The sequence below is a fragment of the Xyrauchen texanus genome, chromosome 19 (genome assembly GCF_025860055.1).
Source record: "Xyrauchen texanus isolate HMW12.3.18 chromosome 19, RBS_HiC_50CHRs, whole genome shotgun sequence".
Taxonomy (NCBI): Eukaryota; Metazoa; Chordata; class Actinopteri; order Cypriniformes; family Catostomidae; genus Xyrauchen; species Xyrauchen texanus.
In genome coordinates, this window is record NC_068294.1 from 3,414,224 (window position 1) to 3,428,812 (window position 14,589).

General features: G+C 40.5%; 1 protein-coding gene across 1 annotated transcript in view; it reads left to right on the forward strand.

Moving 5' to 3' along the window:
- Positions 1-6,306: 6,306 nt before the first annotated feature.
- The window catches only part of LOC127659493 (histone deacetylase 3-like), a 33,811-nt gene continuing 25,528 nt past the window's right edge, over positions 6,307-14,589 (forward strand). The window contains exon 1 of the mRNA XM_052149345.1: positions 6,307-6,451. Within this exon, the coding sequence (XP_052005305.1) occupies positions 6,397-6,451 (55 nt within the window). The 5' untranslated portion in view covers positions 6,307-6,396. The remainder of the gene's footprint in view (positions 6,452-14,589) is intronic.

Sequence of the window (14,589 nt, forward strand, 5' to 3'; positions counted from 1 at the left end):
GGCTACGCTCCACTGTGAAACACACTCAACTCGGAGCAGTGTCCCATGGGTGGAGTTGCCTACGTTCACTCTCGTTTGTAGATTTGGGAGACTGGAGCTAGTTGTCACATGGGGAAGTTGTGGAAAGGTCTCTCTCAGCTTCACTTCTCGAAATGCACCTCAAACAGCAGAGTGGAAAACATCAAATTAAGAAAGTGCAAACAGATATAAGACGATAAATAAAGTAAAATGTGTAATTGAAAGGATGCGATTAGGGACTGTTCACTCAAGAAACATTATAGCTTTCCGTTTGCGTTATTTTTTTAAGTGTTGGTCAGGTAGCCTATGTGTACGACATACTGACGGTCATTGCGTCGTGTTTTTCTTGTTTTCCGCGCCATAAACGTTGCGTATTTAAAAATGAAACAGCAGTTAAAACGCGTCTCGAGAACCCCTGCTTTCAGTTCTACTAGGTTGCGCTCCGTCATGCTGTTTTGGACGCAGGAACATGTTCTGTGTGAACGTCCATACAGTTAAAGCACAAATTGGTGTGACGACTTCAGGCTCTTCAACTATTTAATCTTGTATTTCGACCAGTATATTGTCCATAAGCGTCTATACGTACGTAACCTCGGTTCGCTGCAACGAAGGGAATGAGAAATTGCGTTTATTAACGCATATGGGTAGTGCTTTCTTACACAACATAGTTGAAACCTCTCTACAATAATGGCAATATTCTTATATTGGCAATGGTGTTTGAGCCCCGCCTTTTGTGCAAGGCTGTCCACTATAAAAACAGGTGCACAAACACCATTTCCTCAGAATTACTGACTGAGAGCAAGGAGTGCATCGCTCATGCCTCAAGAATTCTTGAGTCTTGTAGTGCGGCTAGCATTCGCAATGTCTCTTTCCCTTCCTATCAGGAAACTGAGGTCAAACGTGCTGTGTAAGAACCAATGAGGTTCATTTTCGTGTTTGAGCTTCCGCATGAACCAAGGAGGCAAGAACCTTGCGGAAGCTCAAACGTGCAGCGTAACACAAGAATTAAACTCATTGGTTCATGCCGAAGCTCAAACGTGCAGCGTAACACGAGAATGAACCTCATTGGTTCATGCTGAAGCTCAAACGTGCTGCGTAACATGAGAATGAACCTCATTGGTTCATGCAGAATCTCAAATGTGCAGTGTAACACGAGAATGAACCTCATTGGTTCATGCGGAAGCTCAAACGTGCTGTGTAACACGACAATGAACCTCATTGGTTCTTGTGGAAACTCAAACTTGCTGCGTAACACGAGAATGAACCTCATTGGTTCATGCGGAAGCTCAAATGTGCTGTGTAACACGACAATGAACCTCATTGGTTCTTGTGGAAACTCAAACTTGCTGCGTAACACGAGAATGAACCTCATTGGTTCATGCGGAAACTCAAACTTGCTGCGTAACACGAGAATTAACCTCATTGGTTCATGCGGAAACTCAAACGTGCTGCGTAACACGAGAATGAACCTCATTGGTTCATGCAGAAACTCAAACTTGCTGCGTAACACGAGAATGAACCTCATTGGTTCATGCGGAAGCTCAAACGTGCTGCGTAACACGAGAATGAACCTCATTGGTTCATGCGGATGCTCAAACGTGCTGCGTAACACGAGAATGAACCTCATTGGTTCTTGCGGATGCTCAAACGTGCTGCGTAACACGAGAATGAACCTCATTGGTTCTTGCGGATGCTCAAACGTGCTGCGTAACACGAGAATGAACCTCATTGGTTCTTGCGGATGCTCAAACGTGCTGCGTAACATGAGAATGAACCTCATTGGTTCTTGCGGATGCTCAAACGTGCTGCGTAACACATGAACCTCATTGGTTCATGCGGAAGCTCAAATGTGCTGCGTAACACGACAATGAACCTCATTGGTTCACGCGGAAGCTCAAACGTGCTGCGTAACACGACAATGAACCTCATTGGTTCACGCGGAAGCTCAAACGTGCTGCGTAACACGACAATGAACCTCATTGGTTCATGCGGAAGCTCAACGTGCTGCGTAACACGAGAATGAACCTCATTGGTTCTTGCGGATGCTCAAACGGGATGCGTAAAACGAGAATTAACCTCATTGGTTCTTGCGGATGCTCAAACGTGATGCGTAAAACGAGAATTAACCTCATTGGTTCATGCGGAAACTCAAACGTGCTGCGTAACACGAGAATGAACCTCATTGGTTCATGCGGAAGCTCAAACGTGCTGCGTAACACGAGAATGAACCTCATTGGTTCATGCGGATGCTCAAACGTGCTGCGTAACACAACAATGAACCTCATTGTTTCATGCGGATGCTTAAACGTGCTGCGTAACACAAGAATGAACCTCATTGTTTCATGCAGAAGCTCAAACTTGCTGCATAACACAAGAATGAACCTCATTGGTTCTTGCGGATGCTCAAACGTGATGCGTAACACAAGAATGAACCTCATTGGTTCATGCGGAAGCTCAAACGTGCTGCGTAACACGACAATTAACCTCATTGGTTCATGCGGAAGCTCAAACGTGATGCGTAACACAAGAATGAACCTCATTGGTTCTTGCGGATGCTCAAACGTGATGCGTAACAAGAATGAACCTCATTGGTTCTTGCGGATGCTCAAACGTGATGCGTAACACGAGAATGAACCTCATTGGTTCATGCGGAAGCTCAAACGTGCTGCGTAACACGACAATGAACCTCATTGGTTCATGCGGAAACTCAAACGTGCTGCGTAACACGACAATGAACCTCATTGGTTCATGCGGAAGCTCAAACGTGCTGCGTAACACGACAATGAACCTCATTGGTTCATGCGGAAGCTTAATCATGCAGCGTAACACGAGAATGAACCTCATTGGTTCTTGAGGATGCTCAAACATGATGCGTAACACGAGAATGAACCTCATTGGTTCATGCGGAAACTCAAACATGCTGCGTAACACGACAATGAACCTCATTGGTTCATGCGGAAACTCAAACTTGCTGCGTAACACGACAATGAACCTCATTGGTTCTTGCGGAAGCTCAAACGTGCTGCGTAACACGTCAATGAACCTCATTGGTTCATGCGGAAGCTTAATCATGCAGCGTAACACAAGAATGAACCTCATTGGTTCTTAAGGATGCTCAAACATGATGCGTAACACGAGAATGAATCTCATTGGTTCATGCGGAAGCTCAAACGTGCTGCGTAACACGAGAATGAACCTCATTGGTTCATGCGGAAGCTCAAACGTGATGCGTAACACGACAATGAACCTCATTGGTTCATGCGGAAGCTCAAACGTGATGCGTAACACGAGAATGAACCTCATTGGTTCATGCGGAAGCTCAAACGTGCTGCGTAACACAAGAATGAACCTCATTGAACAAACTCACTTAATTTTTATTTTATATTTTTTCTCCAGAAAACAAGACATCTTATGCCATATTACTTATCTAGTAAATACATCTTGATATAAGAATTTGTAGGTATTTGGACTGGAAACAAGACAAAAAAAGAATTTTTTGCAGTGTAAATCTCTTTATGAACTTTTTGAAGTGTCAAATGGGTAGTTGCGTGGACTGTCAGTGGAGGGACAGAAATCTCTCAAATTTCTTTAAAATATCTTAATTTGTGTTTTGAAGATGAACAACATGAAGACGATGAATTAATGACAGAATTTTCATTTTTGGGTGGACTATCCCTTTATAATATAGCTTTTTGTCTTTTACAGTGGCAGTGAAGAAGAGGTTTATCAATGTGTCCAGAGGTACTTAGGGGATTGCAGTGAATTCTAAGCTGTGGGAACTGAGACTGCTTGAAAATAAAAAAAAGTTAATTTTTTTAAATTTAAAGTTTGTTCCTTGCTTGATTTTTATTCAAATTTGTTACATACATATTCATGTTTTAGAAATAAAATAAAGATTTTCTTCAAATGTTACGTGTGTATTTTCTTGTATTAAAATATATGGAGGGAAATATATATTTTTAAATGCTTTTAAAATAATGTATTTATGTAAATTTATTTTTACTATAGTCATATAGTATGAATTAACTCAATAAATAAAATAATGAGTTTATTTATATTGTAAGAGCTTGTGACTTGTGGTACGGCCTGAAGGCAGGCAGTTGTGTAAAAAGATGGGGAGATCGTCCTTAAAGGGAGGAGTATAATTATATATATTTGGCCAATGAAATAGCAAGCGCACTAAACAGAGAGAACTTGTGAAGAGAGAGATGTTACGTCTAGGTTGTGAAACCTTGCAAATGTGTTTTGAGAAGATCATACTGCTGCAAAACATATGTCTTGTAAGGACACACCATTCGTCCATGCCCATGAGGAGGCCATGCCTCTAGTTGAGTGTGATTTAACACCAATTGGGCAAGTCTGACCCTGTGACACCCTGAGCCACCCTGTGGGTGGTAAAAGGCAGGAGCTGTCCTAGACGCTAAAGCAGCTATACAGCGGAGGGATATAGTGATGCGCAGGTGCCCATGGCGCCAAGCATGTTATGGCACACGGCGCTTGAGCCAGCACTGAAGAGGTCTCATGTGTAAGAGACATAAACCTCATTGCTTTTTTAAACAGCTTCAGTGGAAGTTGTAGAACACTGTAGAATGGGCTAAACACGCTTGCTTGAGAGGTGCATGTGCCCGCTCGTGGAGCCGAGGCAGACTCCCAAAAAGTCTGTTGGCTGGGGGAGAGTGTGTTCTTGGCCCATTTCACATTGAGGCTCAAGCTGTGCTGGCATAACAAAACCTCTGATTCTGCCAGTAACAGGCAATTATAGAGGTAGTTCAAGATGCGTATGGCGCTTAGTTTCAGAGGGGTGAGAACCGCATCGATGTGCTTTGTGAATGTGCGAGGAGCCAGAGACAGTCTGAAGAGCAGGGCTTTGAAATGATACGCTGTTTCCTCGAATGCGAATCTCAAAAACATCCTATGATTTCGTACAATTTGTGTCAAGCTGGGGCTCCCTGGCCTGAGAGAATGTGGGTGGAATGTGACAGGGCGGAGGGCAGGGCCGGGTCGTGATTTTACACATCCAGCCCCTTATCAGGCTAATCAAGCCTCAAAGAGGGATAAAGGCCGACTGTGGACGGTGATGGGACAGAGAGAGAGAGCGTTTACGGCAGCTGACCAGTATGTGTTTGTGTTTGTCTTTTTATTTATTTAAATATGATTTATATTGTTAAGCCATTTCTCGCATACTCAAAGTGTAATGCATTCATTTACTTTCTTAAGCAAAGAAACAAAATTAAACGTGACAGTTTAACAAATCATGCAATAAGAAACACAGTTTTAAAAGTATATAAATGTATGTGTTAGAAACCTAAATAATGAATCTCATATGTGTTTGGCTGTTCATATACAGCTACTTGAATGCAAAACTGAAATCCATTTTTAGCTTAAGTGTGCATATGGTCTGATAAGAAACATCTTCTTTATTGTCACAAAGCAAACTCTACACTGAACTAACCTTTCTTCAATGTTATGCGATGCAGACAAAACCTAATTTTCATAAAGAGACAGGGACCTTATAATAGCAGTCCATTACATTCAAAATGAGAGATGCAATAAAGAGCCTCTAAATTAAAATATAAAATGCTGGAAATTTTAATTCTTTAGAAATTTAAAAGCCACCCTTTTCTTGGCATTATAACTGGCATAAATATTTGGTCACATGTGATTGCACCCCTGCAATGAAGTTCTAAAACGAAATATTTCACAATCTTATGTGAGCACTTGATTGCTCACTCAAATCACTGTGTAACAAGATAATGAGAACTTGTGTTATTTAAATTGAAAATAAATGAAAAATAGACACACAATGAGCAATTCAAATTGTAGGTTAACGTTATTGTTGGACATTTTTAATCAAATCTTGTTGTTCACATTTAATTTTGACTGGGAAATGAGCAAATATGTCTGTGACACCCCATCCTGCTAAAACCAAGTGACGCTCATGGTTTGGACTCTGATGTAATTTCCACTGAGGACGTCCCAAAGACCATTATTGTAGTGTGAAGAGGGTATTCTCTCACGATTGTTTATCTGATTTATGAAATGAATTCTATGGACCTAATATACCATAAAATATATATTTTTAATATTTATTCATATTTAAATAAATAAATAAAGTGGTAAAATATTAATAAAACATTTTGTTTATCATGGACCAAACACTAATAAAAACAAATCTGTTTTTGCACCACTTTTATGCAGATTCTGTTACTCACAGTCCTGATGGTGGCGCTCTGCTCGACCACAACAGCAGCAAAAGATGAAGAGGAAGTGACATGTTCTTCCGGTACAGGAATGAAGATGGCGACAGTGAGGTGACGAAATAAAAACATTTTCTTTCAGTCTCCGATATAACCCGTTGTATTGAATACATCAGTCAAAATGACGAGCCGAACGGCGTATTTCTACGATCCAGACGTGGGGAACTTTCACTATGGTGAGATCACACTGTGTGTGTGAGTTACTTTTATATCCGACTAAATATAATTGGAATATTTCTGTACACATGATAGATGGAATCTTAAACTGTGCTGTCTAAACATCAGGCTTGTGCATTGTACATTGGGGTCCAGAAGTCTGAGACCACTTGTGGAAATACTGGAAAGATGCTTGATTGCAAATCATATCAATTTTAGTGAAGAGTTGAAAAATTATCTTTTAAGAATGAGCATCTTGTGTGCTTCAGTTGAAGCAAGGAAATCTGTCCAGTGCTCCTCCAAGTTTTGTTTTTTTTTCAGCAGCGGTTCTGTTGTGCACGTGTCCACGAGCCCGCAACACCGGACCCGTATTAATGTGTGTGGTGGAGGAATAATTTAAAACAGGGGTGTCAAACTCAATTTTAGGGTTTATTTTTGCCCTCAAGGGGCCGGTTGAAAATGTGGCACCAGCACCTGCTTTGTAGGGCTGTACGATTCTTGCTAAAATGTGAATCACGATTTTTCTCCATGGGAATTGAGATCACGATTCTCTTACACGATTCTCATTTTTTTCAAACAAAATTTATTGCACTCAAGTACAAAAAAAACAACAACAACAAAACACAGGACATTCAGTATAATAAAGTGCAGCAGGAGTAACAAAACATTTTCTCCTTTCTTTATTTTAGACCCCTTAAAGTGAATAAGCTTTATGTTGTTGAACATAAGAAAACATTAACATATACAATAATAAATAAAAAATAACTAAATAGAACCTGTGCTTTTTGCTCCAATTGGCACAGAACCTTAAAGGTTCTTGGCCAAGAACACTAACCTATCAACATTGTGAGGTTTCAGGGAGGAACGCTGGCATGTTACAATGTTCCCCCCTGTGCTGAAAACCCTTTCTGATGGGGAACTTGTAGCAGTGATACAGAGGTATTTCCTTGCCAGCACAGACAGTTTTGGATATTGTCCCTTGTGTTCTTTCCACCAGATTATGGGGTCATCTTCGCTGTCAATGTTTCTTGTGAGCAGATATGAGCCTAGCTCCATGTCAACATCATTCTCTTGAGAGCATCAGATGGTGCTGCTGCCTCATTGCCCTTTGCTGCTTTTAAAAAACAACCTAAGGTCTTTCTCTTCTTTTCTACGGGGGCAGCGAAGGCTGGGCTGGGGTCAGTTGTGGGGGACTTTGCTGGAAAAGAGAAAAGATCACATAAAAATCTTAATATTTTACACTTGTTAACACAAGTAACATCTCAGCAGTTAAAAGCTATGGTGGGTTAGCTAAATCCAATTTCAATTATTTGCAGCTGTAAACAATGTAGCCTAATGTAAATTTATTACTCTGTGAAAATAAATATCTTGAATCATGTAAAGATATACTTACCATACCAATGCTAGTCATCTCATTCTTCAGTCTGTCCTTGACACTGACTTTGTTGTCCTCGCTGACATAGTTCAGTTTAAAACGTGGATCCAATACTGTGGCTATGTCGAGCAGCTCCTGAGTGTGTGGATCACTATACTTTTCTTTAAGGTAATGCAGGATTTTCGACTTAATTGATCGTGCAAGACCTGTATCATCTTCCTGCACTGCCATCATTGTCTCAAAAGGTGGAGGACCGGCTTGACTGAGGAGATAGTAACATACTGCTCTCCTGACAGAGCATCAGTAAAGTCTGCCAGTGGGGTGAGTGTCTTGTTGATCACTTCAAGGACTTCGATATCCTGCCAGGTTGGTGTCAGGTGTCTAGCCTTCCGGTCAGCAGAGAGAACATGTCCAATAGCAGTTTGCTGTTCAAGGACCCTCTGGACCATAGCTTGTCGGGATCCCCATCTTGTTGGGCACTCCGTTTTAAGCTGGTGTTCAGGCAGGTTGAGCTCCTTTTGGGCAATAGCAAGCTCCCTCCTCCGCTTCCAACTATGGCTGAAGTAGGCCACAAGCTTTTTACAAAGACCCACAGCACGGTCAATCCGGGAATCTTTCATTGCATTCTCTATAAATAAAAATATGCTTTATCAACTCTGCAGTAAATTAATTTAACATTCCATAAATTTTCTTGCATTAAATGTAAAAATGGCTGTATCAATATTATGGCAAACATAAAGCAGGATCAACTTAATTGTGTGTGCTTCTATTTAAAATTGATTAAAAAAAATGTTTTAAAGTATAATAATTAGTTAAAAGGCACATTTAAAATGTAAAAACATACAATACAATCCTCAATGTTCATTTAAGCCTCAGAATAAAAATGGGCATTTATACTTTTATTTTTTCTGCTTATGTCTGGTTAATTTATAAATAAATTAGGACTGCACAATAAATCTAAATGCAATCGCTGATTAGGCAAATGCTGCAATTGTCATGCGCATCTTGTCAGTAAATGCTGCTCCATCTGAAAGCTGGTGATGGAGATTTACTGCTGATTACAGAATCTGCTTTACTGACAAAATGTGCATGACAATTGCATTAGACCAGTGGTTTTCAATCCACAAACTTAGACAGTGTAGTCCTAAATAGTACCTTGTGTTCTTATTTTAATTCTGTTTTTTGTCATATGTTGTTGTTTTTTATTTTAAAAAAAATGTACATAAAGGACACATTTTTCTGATTTAAATTAAAATATGAAAATTATGAAAATTAAAATATGAAAATGTTTAATACACAGCTCACCTATAGCCAGATGTAGCCTATGGCCAAAACATTGAAGCCTTGTCCACTTGTTCAGGTAGGCTGCTTTTACAATGTTTGCTCCACTGTCTGTGGTGATGCACACCATTTTGTCCTCTTCCAAACTCCAGGAGTTGAGACTGTCCTTTAGTCCCTGTGCCAGTTCCTCGCCAGTGTGATCAGCAGGGAAGAACGTCGTCTGTAGACAGCGGCTCCTCATGTTGAAGTCATTAGTTATGAAATGCACTGTCAAGCTTAAATACGGCTCCATGGTTCGGCTTGACCATAGGTCTGTTGTTGCCGCGAAGTACTGCATATTTTGCAGTTCTTCCTCGACTGTAATTCGACACTGGGTGTATAGACCTGGAAGTGCAACGGATGAAAAATAGTTCGTGAGAGGGCAACGAGTAGCGCTTGTCCAAAGTCTTTATCATTGCCTTAAATCCCTCGTTTTGAACTGTGTTGATTGGAGCCATGTCTTTAGCTAAATGATAAGTGATGGCGTTTGTTATCTCTTTGTGCCGCTGGGAACTTGGAGGGTATGGCGATGCTCCGTACAACGTCTGAGTTATGGAAGTTTGCGTGGTTTGGCGGCTGGTATTTTGAGATGTGGCTCCCTTGTCTTTCATGGCTAACTTCGTACTGTATTTTGTGGTGGCGTTTGAGGTGATTGTATAGATTAGTGGTATTACCTTGTGGTGCTGCGACGATGCAAAAGCACTGCTTGCAAATTATAACTCTTTGCGCATCGTCTTCAGGTTTAAATCCGAAAAAGTTCCACACGGTGGAATGTGCTCCTTTTTTCTGTACCAATGTTGTTACATCCTCACTCTCACCGTCGCCACCAGGATTTTCCACACTGGGGTTCATTTTTACCTCTTACCGCTACAAATCCACCAAGTAAACTGACTTTTACCGTTTAGATCTGCCGCCTTGTTACACGTCAGTGTAAACAGCGGAACGTTGCCAATGAGGGAGAGGAGAGAAGTGATTGAGATTGAGCGTGACCAATAACGCGCAAATGCAGCATGATGTAAATACAGGGAAATATACGAAAGTGAATCGCCATCATTAAGAAATGAGATCGCATTTATGTTTGAATCAAGATCGTGATTTTTTTTTCGATTAATCGTGCAGCCCTACTGCTTTGTAGCACCCATGCAAGTAATAGTACCTGTTATGTGCATTGAAATGCACATTTGACACAAATGCACATCATTGATTTTGAGGTTGGGATGCAGAAATGATGATATTAACAACAGTAACATCTGTGGAAAAAACAAACCATTCTGACAGTGTGACTAATTTGGGTGTTCTTTACGGTCTCCTTTAAACATCTACTCGCCGCACATCTTACTGGTTCACAGGTGCATTTAAACTAACTGTCCATGAATTACCGCACCTGCTCTGCACTCGTGCTGCTTTATCCATGATTCTGCCGTGTTGATAATTGACTCTTGTAACGCTGTTTCATTCCACTTTCGAAATGAGCAAAATGCACTCCAAAACATACAAATGACAGGGGAAGGGTCATTAATATTCACGAGGAAAGTGCTTTACTGATTGGTCAGTGAGACATTCCAATCTCCTGCCATCCTACATTTCAGAAATGAGCTTGCGAGCCACTCAAACTGAAGTGAGTTTGACGTGTGTTATGTGGTGATGTTACTGCGAGTACCTGCATTTATTTATTTGTTTGTGTGTGGTGGGTCTCTTTCACAGTGTTTGAAGTGTTATGTTACGTTGCGTCAAGAATATTAAATGATCCATGTGAAATCCCAAGAGCGGTACTTTGCAAAATGCAAATAGGGTAACGTTTCTGTCATTTTGTACAAATCTTTCATTTGGTCAATGTCACGAATATTCTTACATTTGAGAAGTGATCTAGAAATAGTGCAGAATGCTTTTTCATTATGTTTTTTTTTTTCTTCTCTTTAATTGAAATTTGAATCCCAGATTTTATATGTGGACTCAAACTTTTTGATAATATTGAAAAATAAAGCATACAGTTTAAGTCAGAAGTTTACATACACCTTAGCCAAATGCATTTAAACTTTTCACAATTCCTGACATTTAAATGTAGAAAACATTTCCTGTCTTAGGTCAGTTAGGATCACTACTTTATTTTAAGAATGTGAATGTCAGAATAATAGTAGAGAGAATTATTTATTTCAGCTTTTATTTCTTTCATCACATTCCCAGTGGGTCAGAAGTTTACATACACTTAGTGAGTATTTGGTAACATTACCTTAAAATTGATTAATTAGGTCAAAGTTGCTGGAATTTTGGCCCATTCCTCCAGACAGAACTGGTGTCAGGTTTGTAGGCCTCCTTGCTCGCAAATGCTTTTTCAGTTCTGCCCACAAATTTTCTATTTTATTGAGGTGAGGGCTTTGTGATGGCCTCTCCAACACCTTGACTTTGTTGTCCTTAAGCCATTTTGCCACAACTTTGGAGGTATGCTTGGGGTCATTGTCCATTTGGAAGACACATTTGCGACCGGGCTTTAACTTCCTGTCTGATGTCTTGAGATGTTGCTTCAATATATCCACCTAATTTTCCTTCCTCATGATGCCATCTACTTTGTCAAGTGCACCAGTCCCTCCTGCATCCAAGTACCCCACAACATGATGCTGCCACCCCCATGCTTCACAGTTGGGATGGTGCTCTTCGGCTTGCAAGCCTCACCCTTTTTCCTCCAAACATATCAATGGTCATTATGGCCAAATAGTTAAATTTTTGTTTCATTAGACCAGAGGAGATTTATCCAAAAAGTAATATCTTTGTCCCCATGTACACTTGCAAACTTCAGTCAGGCTTTTTTGTGGCAGTTTTGGAGCGGTGGCTTCTTCCTTGCTGAGCAGCCTTTCAGGTTATGTCAATATAGGACTCATTTTACTGTGGATATAGATACTTGTCTACTTGTTTCCTCCAGGATCTTCACAAGGTCCTTTGCTGTTGTTCTGGGATTGATTTGCATATTCACCAAACTATGTTCATCTCTAGGAGAAGGATTGTGTCTCCTTCCTGACCGGTATGATTGCTGCATGGTCCCATGGTGTTTATACTTGCGTACTATTGTTTGTACAGATGAACATGGTACCTTCATGCATATGGAAATTGCTCCCAAGGATGAACCAGACTTGTGGAGGTCCACAAATTTTTCTGAGCTCTTTGTTGATTTCTTTTGATTTTCTCATGATGTCAAGCAAAGAGGTATGTTTAGGTAGGCCTTAAAATACTTCCACAGTTACACCTCCAATTGACTCCAATTAGCCTATCAGAATCTAATTACCTAAAAGTTTGACATCATTTTCTGAAATTTCCAAGCCGCTTAAAGGCACAGTTAACTTGGTGTATGTAAACATCTGACCCACTGGAATTGTGATACAGTGCATCCGGAAAGTATTCACAGCCTTTCCCATGACACTCAAAATTGAGCTCAGGTGCATCCTGTTTCCACTGATCATCCTTGATGTTTCTGCAACTTGATAAAGAGTCCATCTGTGGTAAATTCAGTTGATTGGACATTATTTTGAAAGGCACACACCTGTCTATATAAGGTCCCACAGTTAACGGTGTATGTCAGAGCACAAACCAAGCCATGAAGTCCAAGGAATTGTCTGTAGACCTCCGAGACAGGATTGTATTGAGGCACAGATCTGGGGAAGGGTACAGAAAAATTTCTGCAGCATTGAAGGTCCCAATGAGCACAGTGGCCTCCATCATCCGTAAATGGAAGAAGTTTGGAACCACCAGGACTCTTCTTAGAGTTGGCTGCCCGGCCAAACTTAGTGATCGGGGGAGAAGGGCCTTAGTCAGGGAGGTGAGCAAGAACCCTATGGTCACTCTGACAGAGCTCCAGTGTTTCTCTGTGGAGAGAGGGGAACCTTCCAGAAGAACAACCATCTCTGCAGCACTCCACCAATCAGGCCTGTATGATAGATTGGCCAGACGGAAGCCACTCCTCAGTAAAAGGCACTTGACAGCCCACCTGGAGTTTGCGAAAAGGCACCTGAAGGATTCGCAGACCATGAGAAACAAAATTCTCTAGTCTGATGAAATAAACATTGAACTCTTTGGCCTGAATGGCAAGCATCATGTCTGGAGGAAACCAGGCACCGCTCATCACCTGGCCAATACATCTCTACAGTGAAGCATGGTGATGGCAGCATCATGCTGTGGGGATGTTTTTCAGCAGCAGGAACTGGGAGACTAGTCCAGATCGAGGAAAAGATGAATGCAGTAATGTACAGAGACATCCTTGATGAAAACCTGCTGCAGAGCACTCTGGACCTCAGACTGGGGTGAAGGTTCATCTTCCAACAGGACAACGACCCTAAGCACACAGACAAGATAACAAAGGAGTGTTTACGGGACAACTCCGTGAATGTCCTTGTGTGGCCCAGCCAGAGCCCAGACTTGAACCCGATTGAACATCTCTGGAGAGATCTGAAAATGACTGTGCACCGACACTCCCCATCCAACCTGATGGAGCTTGAGAGATCCTGCAAAGAAGAATGGAAACTGCCCAAAAATAGGTGTGCCAAGCTTGTAGCATCATACACAAAAAGACTTGAGGCTGTAATTGGTGCCAAAGGTGCTTCAACAAAGTACTGAGCAAAGGCTGTGAATACTTGTGCACATGTGATCTTTTTTATTTATATATTTTTTTTTAATTTTTTTTAAACCATTTGCAAAGATTTTAAGCAAACTTCTTTCACATTGTCATTATGGGGTATTGTTTGAAGAATTTTTAGGAAAATAATTAATTTAATCCATTTTGGAATAAGACTGTAACATAACAACATGTGGGAAAAGTGAAGCTCTGTGAATACTTTCCAGATGCACTTTATAGTCAATTAAAAGTGAAACAATCTGTCTGTAAACAATTTTTTGGAAAAAATTACTTGCATCATGCACAAAGCAGATAGTTTGCTAATATGAAATCTGTGGAGTGGTTAAAAATTTTTTGTTTTATTGACTTGAACCTAAGTGTATGTAAACTTCTGACTTCAACTGTATATAAATATGCAAAAAGGTACTGCAACAGTGTCAGATAATCTTGTCTTTTTTTTGGTTGCATTTAGTAATGTTTTATTCCCAAACAGATTCACCCTTCACTTCAACAATAACAGTTTGTATTTATAAAATAAAGATGTGATTATAAGACTCCGTAACTCTACAGTCTTTATCAGATAATTCAATGTTGTATAAAAAAACAGTAGAACAGATCCTAATAGACAACTAAAATTAGTAGAAGTTGTAAATTATGAAAGACATTCTTTAATGTTAAAGGAATAGTTCACCCTAAAATGAAAATCTTCTTATGATTTACTCCCCTTTGAGCCATCCCAGATATGTATGACTTTTCCTCTTGAGCAGAACTGAAATGAAGATTTTGATAAGCACATTTCAGCAAGGGCTGCCATCAGTCAATCAGGCTGTTTGGCAGTCCAAAATGCATATTTAGGCAGCATG